Raw genomic sequence first — 13,336 nt, 5'->3', positions numbered from 1 at the left:
ACTGCCTCATTTTCAGTGGGGGACGCCATCTCTTCCCACTCTTCCAAGGCAGATTCCGTGCCATCATTACTCACAGTCATCTGTACATCTCCCGAGCTCTCTGTGACATCTGAGCACCCTGAGAAAGTTTATCGTTAATTTCTATTAAAGATGCTGAGTTATCCGCTGCAGAGAGTTGGTTCACTAGTTCAACCGGATTTGCTAGCTCTGCCGGTATAGAAATAGATTGTCCACTGAGCAACTCTGTTTCCGCAATCTTCTCAGCTCTAACACCTTTGTTGCTACTTAATATCTCCGACTGGGAAAACTCCTTAAATATATTGTAACAATCTGGAATGGCTTCCAATAATGTATCTGACAGCTCACTACCAGTCATTGTTTGGTTAGCAACCCCATTAACTAAAAGTTCAGCTACTTTTCCCGTTTGAAAAAGATGTAGAATTGGCTTACCGACTAACGATGTATTGCTCTTGTCCTCTTTACAGCCGGTAACAATAGTGTCAGTATCTCCCCCTGTGGCGGCTGCAAGAACTCGTCCAGACCGTGTTCCTCTTGGAGCATTTTTTGGTGGCGCCATTCCTCGATCAGGATCAGAAACGAACACCGATGTCTGCGCTGTTAGGAGGAGCAGCCTCAGCCAGCTGCGTGCCGGTCTGCGCCCGACTCTCCACAGCTCAAAAACAGTCCAAAGCATGGATAGCCAGTGTCCGACCCCCGACTCGCCAATCTTCCACATGTGTTACAAGTTTCTCGAGGCTCGCTCCCAGCCCGGAAGCCTCAGGAGTTCCAATATACGCCGAATGGTGGGTTGCTGATCCGTAATTATGCCATATTATGCCATATAGAATTAGGGCACTGTTAGCAGTCTGTTAGCGGTCTTCTTCATAAAAAAGTCATGAGGTGTAGGGTACTCTGCAGCGGAGTCAGTCCGCCATCTTGCTCCTCCGACCGTCAATTCAGCTTTTCCAAAGACCGCTCAAGCATCATGAATACATACATGAATATAAAATGCATTTATAAAACTGTGCGTACTCCTACGATGCCTATCTAGATGTACCTAAGTGTACCTAGCATGTGAGTAGGTGTGAAAGCCAAGAATCCCTCTAGGATTAGCCTAACCCCATTACCTGAATAGAGAGAGTGTGGGACTCAGTCCTGGTCTTGAGTTGAACACCCCGCAAGGGATGTTTAGACCACTGTCAGCTAGAGCGACTGAATGCAGGAGCCTCAGCGTCTCTGGTCAGTGTGTCGGCCTGGAAGTCTTGGTTCCCTCGGCCTAAAGTTATCAAAAGGTGCTGTATTTATACAGAAAGTATATAGAGTTCCTTTGTCCCTTGTCCTTTGTGTTAACACTTGTTGGGTATGAGGATGACATATGGGATGATCCGTGTATGTAGATGTTATGCAGGGGGATTGACGCCCCTGCCTGGTTTCCAAGAACCCTCATGAATGTTCATTCATACTGTATGAGCACATTGGAGATGTTATAGGAGGCCTTTGTTTGGGAAAAACCCTCCGTCTGTACCCAGACCACAGACTAGATAAGGTTCAACCCTCAGAACTTGTTATTGTGTAGTATAGGGAACTAATGTAGGTGAAAGAGCGTGTTTATATAAGGGCATCTAAGATCATGCCTATATTAGGGCATCTATATGAAATATAACACTAATGACACTGGAGGCTCCTAGATGCACCTTTTCCATTATACCACTCTGACTGCTTCTCCCTCAGTGCACCTGTTATCCACGGTGTCCCTACTCAGTGGACGTACACGGAAACGCCTGCACTGTGGCGGATTTTACTCCGTGGTTAACGGGTTAATGCATGTAGTTTTTACATATTTTTATAGGTTCTAAGTTTCACCTCCCTGTGACCATATAACCGTACTGTTGAAAATATGTTTCAGTGATTTATAATATGAGAAACCTGGAAAATTCTCAATAAACAGACACAAACAAAAAAATGAACCAATCACAATCCTTCCCTATGGTGTGCTTCCTGTTCCAAGCCTCTCACTAGAGTCTTGCAAATGTCTTGCAAGAATGTAAAAAAAAGAAAAGTACTTGCTTTATATGTTCCATAGAACAATACATAATTATATTTTTCTAGCTTAGTCAACATGTCTAATGTTCTTCTTTCTTCAAATTTATTGAAAACACTGTAATTAACATAATTCTAAATAAACAATCTTGCTAGTATGTTGTGAAAGCCAAACAGAAGGTACCGCTCCCTTGGAGTCCACGAAGGGGATTGTGCCTCCAGCTCCAGCAAGCGTCTCGTGAGAGCCATCACTAAATCACTATTCAATTATAGACTGACATTAAATAATAAATGAAAACATGATAAAGAACTGCATATAGTAGATCACAATGAAAGTTAGAACTCTATAATCTCGCAAGAGTCCTGCAAGCATCTCACAAGAGTAATGCTACCTTAAAAATAGATTGCTGGTAACATGTCTCGATATGAGAGATACAAGAACTGAGCAAATAACCTATCTATATTTAAATATAGAAAATGTATCTGTTTAATACTCATAGATATTTTAGAAACATTTTGCAAACTGTGAAACATATCCCGTTAGGTTACAATAACAAAACCATTCTTTCAAAATAATGTCTGCACACTTATAATATTAGAAAGTCTTTCTATCCAATATAATCTCACTTAGTAAATTGATTTACTTTTTTTTTAAACTTAGAAATACACAGAAAAAAAACAAAGGTTAAAATAAAACTATAGTTGGCCATAATAAAAAGATCAGTTTTCAATTAAAAAAACACCTTAGCAATTCACTGGAAAAACAAAGGTAAAAAAGTAATGTTATATTTAGGTGAATTTCTCTGTGACATCATAAATGTTTTTAACTAAAATAAACCACAGAAACTCAGCAGTTATAGTTAGCAGCCCTATCTATAACATGCGAACCCCACCATGCACTGCTTTGACCTCACATGACATCACTGATGATATGTTCTTTGACACAATTTATGACATCGCTGTCGATTTTTAATTCAAAATATTAATGTTATCACTGAGAAAATCACCTAACCATACCAATAGATGTAACTGGAGTGTATAAATAACAGGCTTTCTGTAAATAACTGGCCTTACTGGGTCACATTAGATGCACACACATTATAGTTTGTGCACATATCATAGAGTTCTCACATAGTTTTAATTGTTTCAGCATACCGTCACCTTCTCCATGGTCAGACCTAGGGAGTCCAAATGTTCCAAATAACCCAGGACAAGGGAATTACCATGGATTATTTCGTAGAGGTCATGACATAACCAACCATGAAGTATGGAAATAATGAATCATTTGTTAACTTAAAGACTGATATTCCCTAAACATTCCAAGAAAATGAATGTCCTAAAGGGATATGAAGCAAAGACTGAAAGAGAGGGTTAAAAACAGACTGAAATAGAAGAGACGGAGAACAATCTTTCATGAAGCATAGATTATTTGAGCAGGTGTAGAACTTCTGTAGCAGCCTATTGTAACCTTCCCTAGTAACTGAACATCAGGGCAAACTGTTGTGTGTTTTTCCCTATTTCTGCTCTTTTGGCACTATTATACAATTCATGTATTCATTCAATATACATTTATGTCAGTTTACCTTTGACACGGTAGACCATCCCACACATATCCACAGGGTTTCTAAAGGGGGTGTCGTAGGTCATGTCCTGAAAAAGCTTTCTCCCTTTTTGAAGAGCAGAACATTCCAGGTGCTAGATCATTCCTGGTATTCTGATAGAGTTCTTTTGAGCTGTGGTGTGCTGCTGGGCTCTTCCCTTAGCCCTACCCTTTCCAATGTTTATGTGCACCCCCTGGATGAAATCTTACGCCCTTTCGGGTTGTCCCTCTGATGATACCCAGATGGTGATATCCATCTCTCCCGATTCCTGCTCTAACCACCTCAGTCTGGCACCCGGTCTATAAGAACTGTCCGGATGGATTGCCAAGTGCAAACTCAAGTTCAATGAAGACAAGACTGAGCTTATGATACTGGGTAATAACCTCAGTAAGAAAGTTCCAACTCCTCTGCCTGATTGTCTGGAAGGACTCCCCACTCCTAAAGGGGTGATAAAGAGTCTCGGACTGTGGCTCGAATCTAGTCTTACCAAGGAGTGCAAAGCAAAAAAACTTGTGGCACATGGTCAGACTGATTTGCATATGGCCATGTCTGAACTGGGGTGGTGGAGTGAGCTAAAGAATGATGGATTAAACCCAGATCAGTTGACTGGGGGTGAGTGTTTGATTTGCTCAAACGCTCCATCCATCATCCCCTTTGGTATCGCTTTGCTCACCCTAAGTTGGCAGGGTATGCCCAGACGTGGGTCCCTTGCTCACTTTGCCACTGGATTTAAGATAGCCTGGCTGATGAGGGTTATGAAACCGAAACCGGTCCCAGGATGCTTGTTTCCGGTCCAGGGAAGACATGGCTTGGCAGTTCGAGCTGGACTGTTCCCATGAGGCACAGGGTCAGACTGATTTGCATATGGCCATTCCTGAACTGGGGTGGAGGAGTGAGCTAAAGAATGATGATGGATTAAACCCAGATTAGGTGACTGGGGTGAGTGTTTGATTTGCTCAAACGCTCCATCCATCATCCCCTTTGGTATCGCTTTGTTCACCCTAAGTTGGCAGGGTATGCCCAGACCTACAACAAATATTTTAGCTACCTGTTGATATAATTCAATCAACTCTTCCAGCATGGTCAAAACTGGTGAATCACAGTTGGTGGGCATTTGACATGAACAAATGTTCAGCAAGATCAAATACATGCCCCTTAAAAAATCAGTTTAATGCCCATTATATCTAGAGAATCTATACTTAAGAGCTCTTGAATACAAGCAACATTATTTTTTACTGGGATCAACAGACCACCCATTCTCTGCCCCAAATTTGTTGGAGGGATTGCTTCCACACTGCAGGCTGTAAATGCATCCTGGAATACCTTCTTGTTAGCCCAGGTTTCCTGAAAAAGCCATACATCATACATCCCCACAAAATCTATCTAGTCTTGGTCATCCAATTTGGCTTTTACCCCAGTTACATTCCACGAGATCTAGGAAAGGTCAGTTCTGAACACTGATGCCTGTTGAACAGGAGATTCAATTATTTGTTCTCCATGGATGAATACACAAGGTGTAATTGTTGTTGTTTCAGAATGAGTCATCTCTATAGAGTCAGTAGTTGCAGAATTTACTGAAGAGACCATCTCCGAGCTGCCAGCTGCTAGCACAAGCTCTCTTTCATCCCTGTTTAGTTGTTCATAACACAGTCAATCTATTTCATGAAGATTGGAGAACCCTTCGCTGACAGGCGTGGTTTGAGTACTTAAGGGCTCTGTCATAAAATTAATATGATCTGATTGCACCTTTGAATCTATTGTCTCTTGAATTTCTGTTGTTTTTGTGTGGTTCTAATTATTACATGTTACCCTACTAATCCAATTTTACATTTTTATTGCTTGGTGTTTTGACTTCACTACTCTTGTGGTGTTGCAGAAATACTTTGCTCCATGAACTATGTTAAGCCTCCCTACACTGTGCCATAGCAGCCAGGGGGCTGAGCTCAAAGGTAATTTAGTGACTTTGGGGGTTCAGCCTGATTAGGGTTGAGACTTTTCCTTGAGGTGGGCAGTCACTAACCCGGCGTTCTTGTGTGTTCTTCCTTGAGAGGAAAGGTGTTCCAATAACTCACAAACAAATAAAATGTATTTTTGACTGTCTCTGGCAGGATTATTGATGATGATGGATTACCTGATACACATAATCTCCTGCTAAAATGTGGAGATGTGTGGGTTAAGGAAGATCTACTTGTCCGCAATGAAAGGTTGACCTATAAAAAACTAACACAAGGAAGCCGAGCGAGATACTGGCAGGTGTCTGGTTTGGGTTAAAAAGGCTGTGGTTGTGTGGATTCTGTGATACATTTCTGACCACACAAAATGTTTAGGCTATGCCTCAAGAATGAGGGCTACATCCCAGTGTTAACAAACCTCTCTGCTATGATCTTTCCGAAAAGACCTCTAGTCTTGAAAACACATAATCAAAATGTAATTTCACTATAACAGTGTGATCTGAAAATTCTGTACTAATGTCTACATTCCTCCCAACTTATACCTGGGTTCACAGCCTCCGGTAACACATCAATCCTCTTCACCACCTTCTCTGTGACCAGCCTTCCTCCTCGAGCCTACTCTCCACACTGTAATGCTCTCCAGTGTAATGTGCAGCACTCTGTTACTTTGTTGTTAGGTTTGCTTTCCAAGATGCAGATACATTGGTCACAGTTCATACCAGGAAGTGAGATCTCATAATCCTGATTGTTTCTTACCTGTGCAGCGCACTCCTGCAGACTTTGTGGAGTCGCAGTCCAGAGGTACCTTGGTGGTGTAGGGACAATCTGAGAGCCTGTGTTCATCTCCACTGCACTGTACATCTGCTATTAGTACTGGCTCATATACATTTCGAATAAAGGAAGATCCGGTTGTTGCTGAAACTGGAGCTCCACATCCCAGCTCTCTACAGACCACTGCAGCATCCTTCATGTCCCACTGGTGGTTACACACTCTTCCCCATTCAACAGTATAAATCCGCAAAAATCCAACACAGGGATCCTTGGAATGCGTCAGTATAAGCTTCTTGTAGGGAACTGCAGAAACAGAAGGAATGCACATTGTTACATGCTGTAAACCCTTTCACCCCCTGTATATTTGCAAACCCCTGTGCCAGAGTGTTTGCTAAAATATAAGCATTAGAATTCTCCAAGCATGGGTGCACACATTACACCCTTAAAACAGTATCTTTTTTTTAATTACATTCAGGGCTGCCTGCTGGTGTGTAAACCCCTCATCAATAATATCTCTTTGCACCCTCCACTTTTCCTCACACAGGAACATATCCCTGCCCTGGCATGACCCAAATCCGCGTTCACCTGGATCCTCAGAGTGTGGTTTTCCATGTGTTTGAGCAGAGATCCACACTAAACACTGACGGGTAGAGAGCATGGGGGGGCTTCAGGTTACACCACTGGAGGACAGCTGCAGTTTTTAGGTTCCAGGTTCTGCCAACACTGAGGGAACCTACCAACTGCATACATTTCTCAAACTTGACAGAGAGGAATTGATTCGGATGTTGCACACAGATTACAAACATGTTATGTTATACAGAATTCCTGTAAATTTCAAACGTACGTGTAAATATATCATACTTTCTTCACTTTTGAGTGACAAAAACTCCAGAAACTCAAGCACTCCCATCAAATATTCCTTAATTTTTCTGCTAAGAACAGTACCTACAGGTGTAAGAGGGCCTCTTGCATGAGGTAGGAATATGCCAAAATGATGACAATCTCAACACCCCATTGAAGTGCACTGACTTCACACTGTCACAGATTTGATCTTTTCCTGTGTGTTATGATACACCTGGATGTGCAGAAATGGACACTGCTTGGATGACTTCTCAGAATAAGACAAAATCAAAACACCATTGAGCTCCTCATTGGAGCACAGATGTGAGTCCCACTGGGTGAATTCACTCATAGAATAAGAAAACCATACATTAAATTACGTCTCATAAGGCACATAGAGATTGAAGCCCTTGCTCCACTATATACTACAGTCTCCTTGTGTTAGTTCCCAGGATTTTCATGGCGAAGCTCTGATGAGACCCCCTGACAGGTGGCATAGTGGGACAGTCCATTTCTGGTGCACAGCAGAGCATGCGTTGCAGAAAAATAGCGCGGGTTCCAACGTCTCACATTCGAGTTTGGATGCCGGACAGAAGGCTACTGGAGAGTTCAGTGCAGAAACTTTTAACCATTTATATCTAAAAAAAGGCTAAAATTCTGAAATGTGTTTGGAGTTGTGGAATATAGGCTCCATCATCGTTAGTTGCAGGAGTACAGTATAAACAAGTATATGACAATGCCTATATATATATATATATTCACTGAAAAAACCATAGGTTTCACACACGTTATAGTTAGGAATTAGCATTTAAAAAACCATAGAAATTCAGTGAAAAAACCATAGGTTTCACACATGTTATAGTTAGCTGGACATTTTACTCGTAAAAAACCAATGAAATTGCCCCGTTATAGTTAGTTCAGCTAACTATAACTCGCGTGCCCGCAATGCACTGCTGATGACGTCACATATTACATCACTCATGACATGGTCAGTGACATCACTCATGACATCACTGATGACATCTCAAATGACATCACTGATGACATCATCCAGTGAATGTGTGTTTTTCTGAAAATTACATATGTTTTATATATGTATATCTCAAGGTCGATGGAAGAATAAATGGGTATATAAGTGTCTAAATGGATGATTTGTTTTTGAAAAATTGATTGTGTAACTGACTGATTAAGTGTATCTCTCACTTTGTGTATAAGTGGCTGCATGGGTTGGTGAGTAGCTACATGGGTGTCTATATAGGTTATTAGTTGTTTTTTTGAGTATCAGTCTGAGTGTCTGTATGGTTCGGTGGGGGGTATTACGTAGTGCATAGGTGCATGAATGAGTGACTCACTGTTTGTATGTGTTGAAGACAGCATGTGTGCAGGACTGTATGGGTGGATGAGTGTGTGTATGGGTGTGTTAGTGAGTGAATGACTGTCTCAATAGTGTCTTCAGGAGTAACTACATATGTTTTAAACTAGTATATGTGACTATTGGTGTATATATGTGAGTATATGTGAGAGGGAGAGATTGAAAGAGTTCCTGTATGAATAAGTATGTGTTTCTATAAGTGATTGTTTAAAAGACTAAGTATGTGTAAGTTTCCGTAGAAGTAAGTGTGGTGGTGTGTGTATAACTGTATATGCAGGTGAATGTATGTTTGATTCTTTATTAGCATGAGTGACTATGTGTGTGAGTAACTCTATGGATGAGTGGCATTATGTAACAGGATGTATAGGTGTATGAGTACATATGATGAGTGAGTACATGTATGAGTGACTGTATAGGACTGTTGGTGAATGAGTGGATGTGTATGTGGATCTTAGAATTACTGAAGAGGTTGTTGTAACTGGTATTGGTATGTCCATTGTTTTGAAAATTTTAGTCTCTATTTTTGAATGTGTGTATCAAAGCTTATATTAAGGTGAGAGGAGGTCTGCCACTCTATCACAAGGATGATGTCATCAGTGATGTCATCAGTGATGTCATTTGAGATGTCATCAGTGATGTCATGAGTGATGTCACTGACCATGTCATGAGTGATGTAATATGTGACGTCATCAGCAGTGCATTGCGGGCGCGCGAGTTATAGTTAGCTGAACTAACTATAACGGGGCAATTTCATTGGTTTTTTACGAGTAAAATGTCCAGCTAACTATAACATGTGTGAAACCTATGGTTTTTTCACTGAATTTCTATGGTTTTTTAAATGCTAATTCCTAACTATAACGTGTGTGAAACCTATGGTTTTTTCAGTGAATTTCTAAGGTTTTTTAAATGCTAATTCCTAACTATAACGTGTGTGAAACCCATGGTTTTTTCAGTGAATTTGCAAGGTTTTTTAAATGCTAATTCCTAACTATAACGTGTGTGAAACCCATGGTTTTTTCAGTGAATTTGCAAGGTTTTTTAAATGCTAATTTTTTTTTTTATTCTTCATTTTTTTCAAACATATTTTTAATTTAATTTTCTTTCCTTTTATAAAGACTATGCTTAAATTTTTAAAATCCTTAAATATTTTTTTTTTAATATATTTTTTAAAATAAACATGTAAAATTTATTTCCAGATTTTTTTTTTTTTTTTTTTTTTTTTTTTAGTACGCGTACCGTAAGCTCACGGTAAGCGTACGGTTTACGCAACGTCCGTAATCTATCTACGCTGCTTGCGTATAGTTACGCAATTTGCGTAGCCGCGCGTACTGCGCGTGGGACGCGTGCGCGCTTACGCCACACGCGCACGTTACGCGGAAGTGCCGGGAGTGACTGTTATGCGCATGCGCGCAAGCGAGTGTCTTTTTTACGCGCACGCGTACTTTTGCCGTAAGCGTACCGTAAGCGTACCGTAAGCGTACGGTAGGTCATGTGATCATGAAACACAACTTTTGATTGGTTGAAACTACTTTCAGTTCTAGAACTCTCCTACACCACACCCATTCCCCTCATTTCTGCTTGTGATCCCTTGGGAGAAGGAGCTGGTTTGTCTTTGGGATACGATGGCAGAACAGCAGAGCTCTTCTGAGAGTGAGGCTAGCACTAGCAGCACTGTCTTGAGGCAGAGATCGAGGAAACAAAAGCCCTCTTATGTATGGGATTATTTTACTTTTCCTGAAGGCCAGCAAAAGGTAAATGCACCCTTAGTGACTTGTAAGCTGTGTAAGCGTGTACTTTCTAGAGGTAATCCTAACAGGAAGTATTCCTTTGGGAATCACACCATGAAGAGACACCTCCAGGATGTACACAGAAGGACACATGGTCATCTTTTTGGAGGTAACTCTTCAGAAAGACAAGCCAGTACATCCACAGCAGCTCAGCCTGAACCATCATCTGCAGGGCTGACTCCTTCTTCTGCAGGTCAGGTGAGCCCTTCATCTGTGGGGGGAGAATCTCCTTTTGCTGGCCCTCTGGAAATCAACCCTCGATTTCGGAAGGTTGATATTCGATGCACATTTTGTCAAGATCTAATTTGCTATAGGGAGACCAGTGTTTCCCTAGTGAACAACAAAATAGATCAACACATTTGTCGCTTTGAATAATTTTCCCATGCTTCCTTTCCTCTGTCCCTGCATGAACACAACGGTTCTTTTAAGAGCCAACCTTATCTTTCATCTTTTTTTTTACATATGTTTTTTAAAACCTTTTTTTTTTTTTTTTACCGTACGCGTACGGTGCGCGTACCTTTTTTTTATTTTTTTAAAAAAACACTAAAAATCAATTATCACATTACAAGGTCCTTGAGAGACTACAATTATTATTATTGACTTACCATACTCACTGAAAAAATATTTATTCATTTGTTTTTTTTAAAAATAGTTTTAAAAATGTTTGTAGTTTTCGAAAATTTTCTATATCTATCTGGAAAAAAAGAAAAAAGTATTAATATTTTTAAAACATTTTATAATACAGTATACATATTTACATTTTTTTCCCAAAAATATTTTTGCCTTATTTTTGCTGTTTTCAGAATATATTGCATTTCACTATAAATTGTGAAAGCAATTGCATTCATCATTTTACAGCGGGCAAAAAAAAATAACAATCTCAAAGATTGTATTAAAAAAGCCCAGAATCTCTTCTCACTTAAACTTATCATTACAGAAATGCATATTATTCTAAAAAAATATCATCTAAAAACAATACTTATTTCTTTAAAATACCGTCTGATATGTTTGTTTCAGAAGTATAATCACAATATTATATCTCAAATAACTCCAAAATACATCTGATTTCATTTCCTTTAGGCCAAATAGTATTTTTTTTTTTTTTTTGGAATAAATTTCCAAGGGAAATCCATTAAAATTCTAAAGTTTAATCTGTCCAGATCTCACCGATTCTCTGTAACATTTTGGTTCACGAAAATTTTTTGAATAATTTATTTAGTCCACAATAGAATTGCTTACTTTTCCACATGGCCAAATAGTAATTTTTTAAATCATTTTTGAAAAAATTTCCAATGGCAGTCCAATAGCATTCCAAAATTTAAAATGTGCAGAAGTTACCGATTATCTCTAAATTATTGGTTTTTCAAAATTGCATTAAAAATTAAAAAAGTCCACATTACAATTGGTTATCTTTCCTTTAGGCCAAATGATAATTTTAAAAATATTTTTTCTACAAAATTGCAATGGTAATCCAGTAAAATGGTAAAATTATTTTGTCCAGATCTTGCCAAGTCTCTCTAAAATTTAGGTTTCAGGAAGATTAGATAGGAATTTGCTAAATCAAAAGGCAAACGTTGTTTGAAAATCAATTGGGAATCATTACACAGTGTCCAGCCTTTTTCACATTTTAGATAAACTGTGTAATGTCCAGAAGTAACAGTAGGTCCATCATGGAAAATTATTGCAACAGTTACAAAAGTTTTTCCTGAAATTGATAATTGCTGTCCTGTAAACTTCTTTATTAAAGTATCCAATTTTGAACCATCAGCTCTACATCATTGCATCATTAAAATTACATACTGTCCGTATTCCCTTAAAATTAATGTCGAAAACATGTCAGAATTACACTCACCACATTTCATGCTATGATTAGCATCTTTAACTAATTTTGCAAAAGTGACTGTTTTACTCTCTGGCAATGTCAAATAAATAAACCTTTCATTATCAACAATAGAGCCACATATATTATAACAATTATCACAACTATGTTCCCATTTATAAGAGAGACCAAAAAAAATGTCAATGGGAACTCCTTCTTCTTCCACTACCTGAAGAAAATACATCAAAAATTTGTGTGCATCTTGCTGTTCATTTTGAGAAAACTGTGTTCGTCCTGAACATACATCTAAAAGTTTTCTAATATCAGTAGCACTTTCTATTTGAGTTTTATCTTTACTCAGCTTTTGAAAAAGGAGACTCAGCTCTGAACAGAATCTTTTTCCCTGATTTACTATTATCTGCTCTTGCAAACTTTCCAGATAAAATGCAACATTCAGCACTACATTAGCGTAGCAGTTGACACCAGAGCTATTTTCAAAATGACATCCTACAACCTGTTCTTCATTGTCCTTTTTCTTTTTGCTTGCAATTACATCACTCCTCTTTTTTTTCCTCTTCTCTATATCTTCATTACAGATATTCTCATTTCTCCTTTTACGAGAAACTACACGTTTCTCCAACACAGGATACTGACCTAAATGAGGAGCATAGCTTCTTCTTAATCTATTATACTCCTTTACACAGTTTGTATCAGCACTAACTTTTGAGTCATCAAAGTCTATCATGAATAAACCTGATAATGTTTTGACTCGTGACAAAGCTACATATGCCATACCTTCTTTGAACACAGTTGAACCAATGTTCACAAATGCACAATCTACAGTCAATCCTTGAGACTTGTGGATAGTTACAGCATATGCTAGAGAAAACGGAAACTGCTTCCTACGTACATATAAGTCTTTCACAAGCATAAAACGAACTGTACAACGACAAATATCTTTAACTTCATCTATCTGATCAAATTTTATCTGTAAACATTCAATTCCTTCTTTTTTCTGATAATTAATAAAACCCACAACTCTTCCCATCGCTCCATTCACTAAGCCTTTCTCAACATCCAAATTTCTCCTTAAAAATACTCTACAGTTCATGCAAACATATAGATTTTTTTCTAATCCTGCTGTTTTGGAGATG

At 38.9% G+C, this 13,336-nt stretch overlaps 1 protein-coding gene and 1 long non-coding RNA gene across 5 annotated transcripts in view; one reads left to right on the top strand and one right to left on the bottom strand.

The window, feature by feature from the left end:
* The window catches only part of LOC146839239 (CD5 antigen-like), a 632,933-nt gene that overhangs the window by 405,765 nt on the left and 213,832 nt on the right, over positions 1–13,336 (bottom strand). For all 4 annotated transcript variants that reach the window (XM_085603258.1, XM_085603257.1, XM_085603260.1 and 1 more), the window contains one exon: positions 6,350–6,667. In XM_085603258.1, the coding sequence (XP_085459384.1) occupies positions 6,350–6,667 (318 nt within the window). The remainder of the gene's footprint in view (positions 1–6,349; positions 6,668–13,336) is intronic.
* LOC146839240 (uncharacterized) overlaps positions 1–13,336 on the top strand; it is a 189,125-nt gene that overhangs the window by 30,908 nt on the left and 144,881 nt on the right. The window lies entirely within an intron of this gene.

The sequence above is a fragment of the Triturus cristatus genome, chromosome 4_2 (genome assembly GCF_964204655.1).
Source record: "Triturus cristatus chromosome 4_2, aTriCri1.1, whole genome shotgun sequence".
NCBI lineage: Eukaryota > Metazoa > Chordata > Amphibia > Caudata > Salamandridae > Triturus > Triturus cristatus.
Note: the sequence above shows the minus strand (reverse complement) of the source record. Positions and strands in the feature narration are given on the sequence as shown.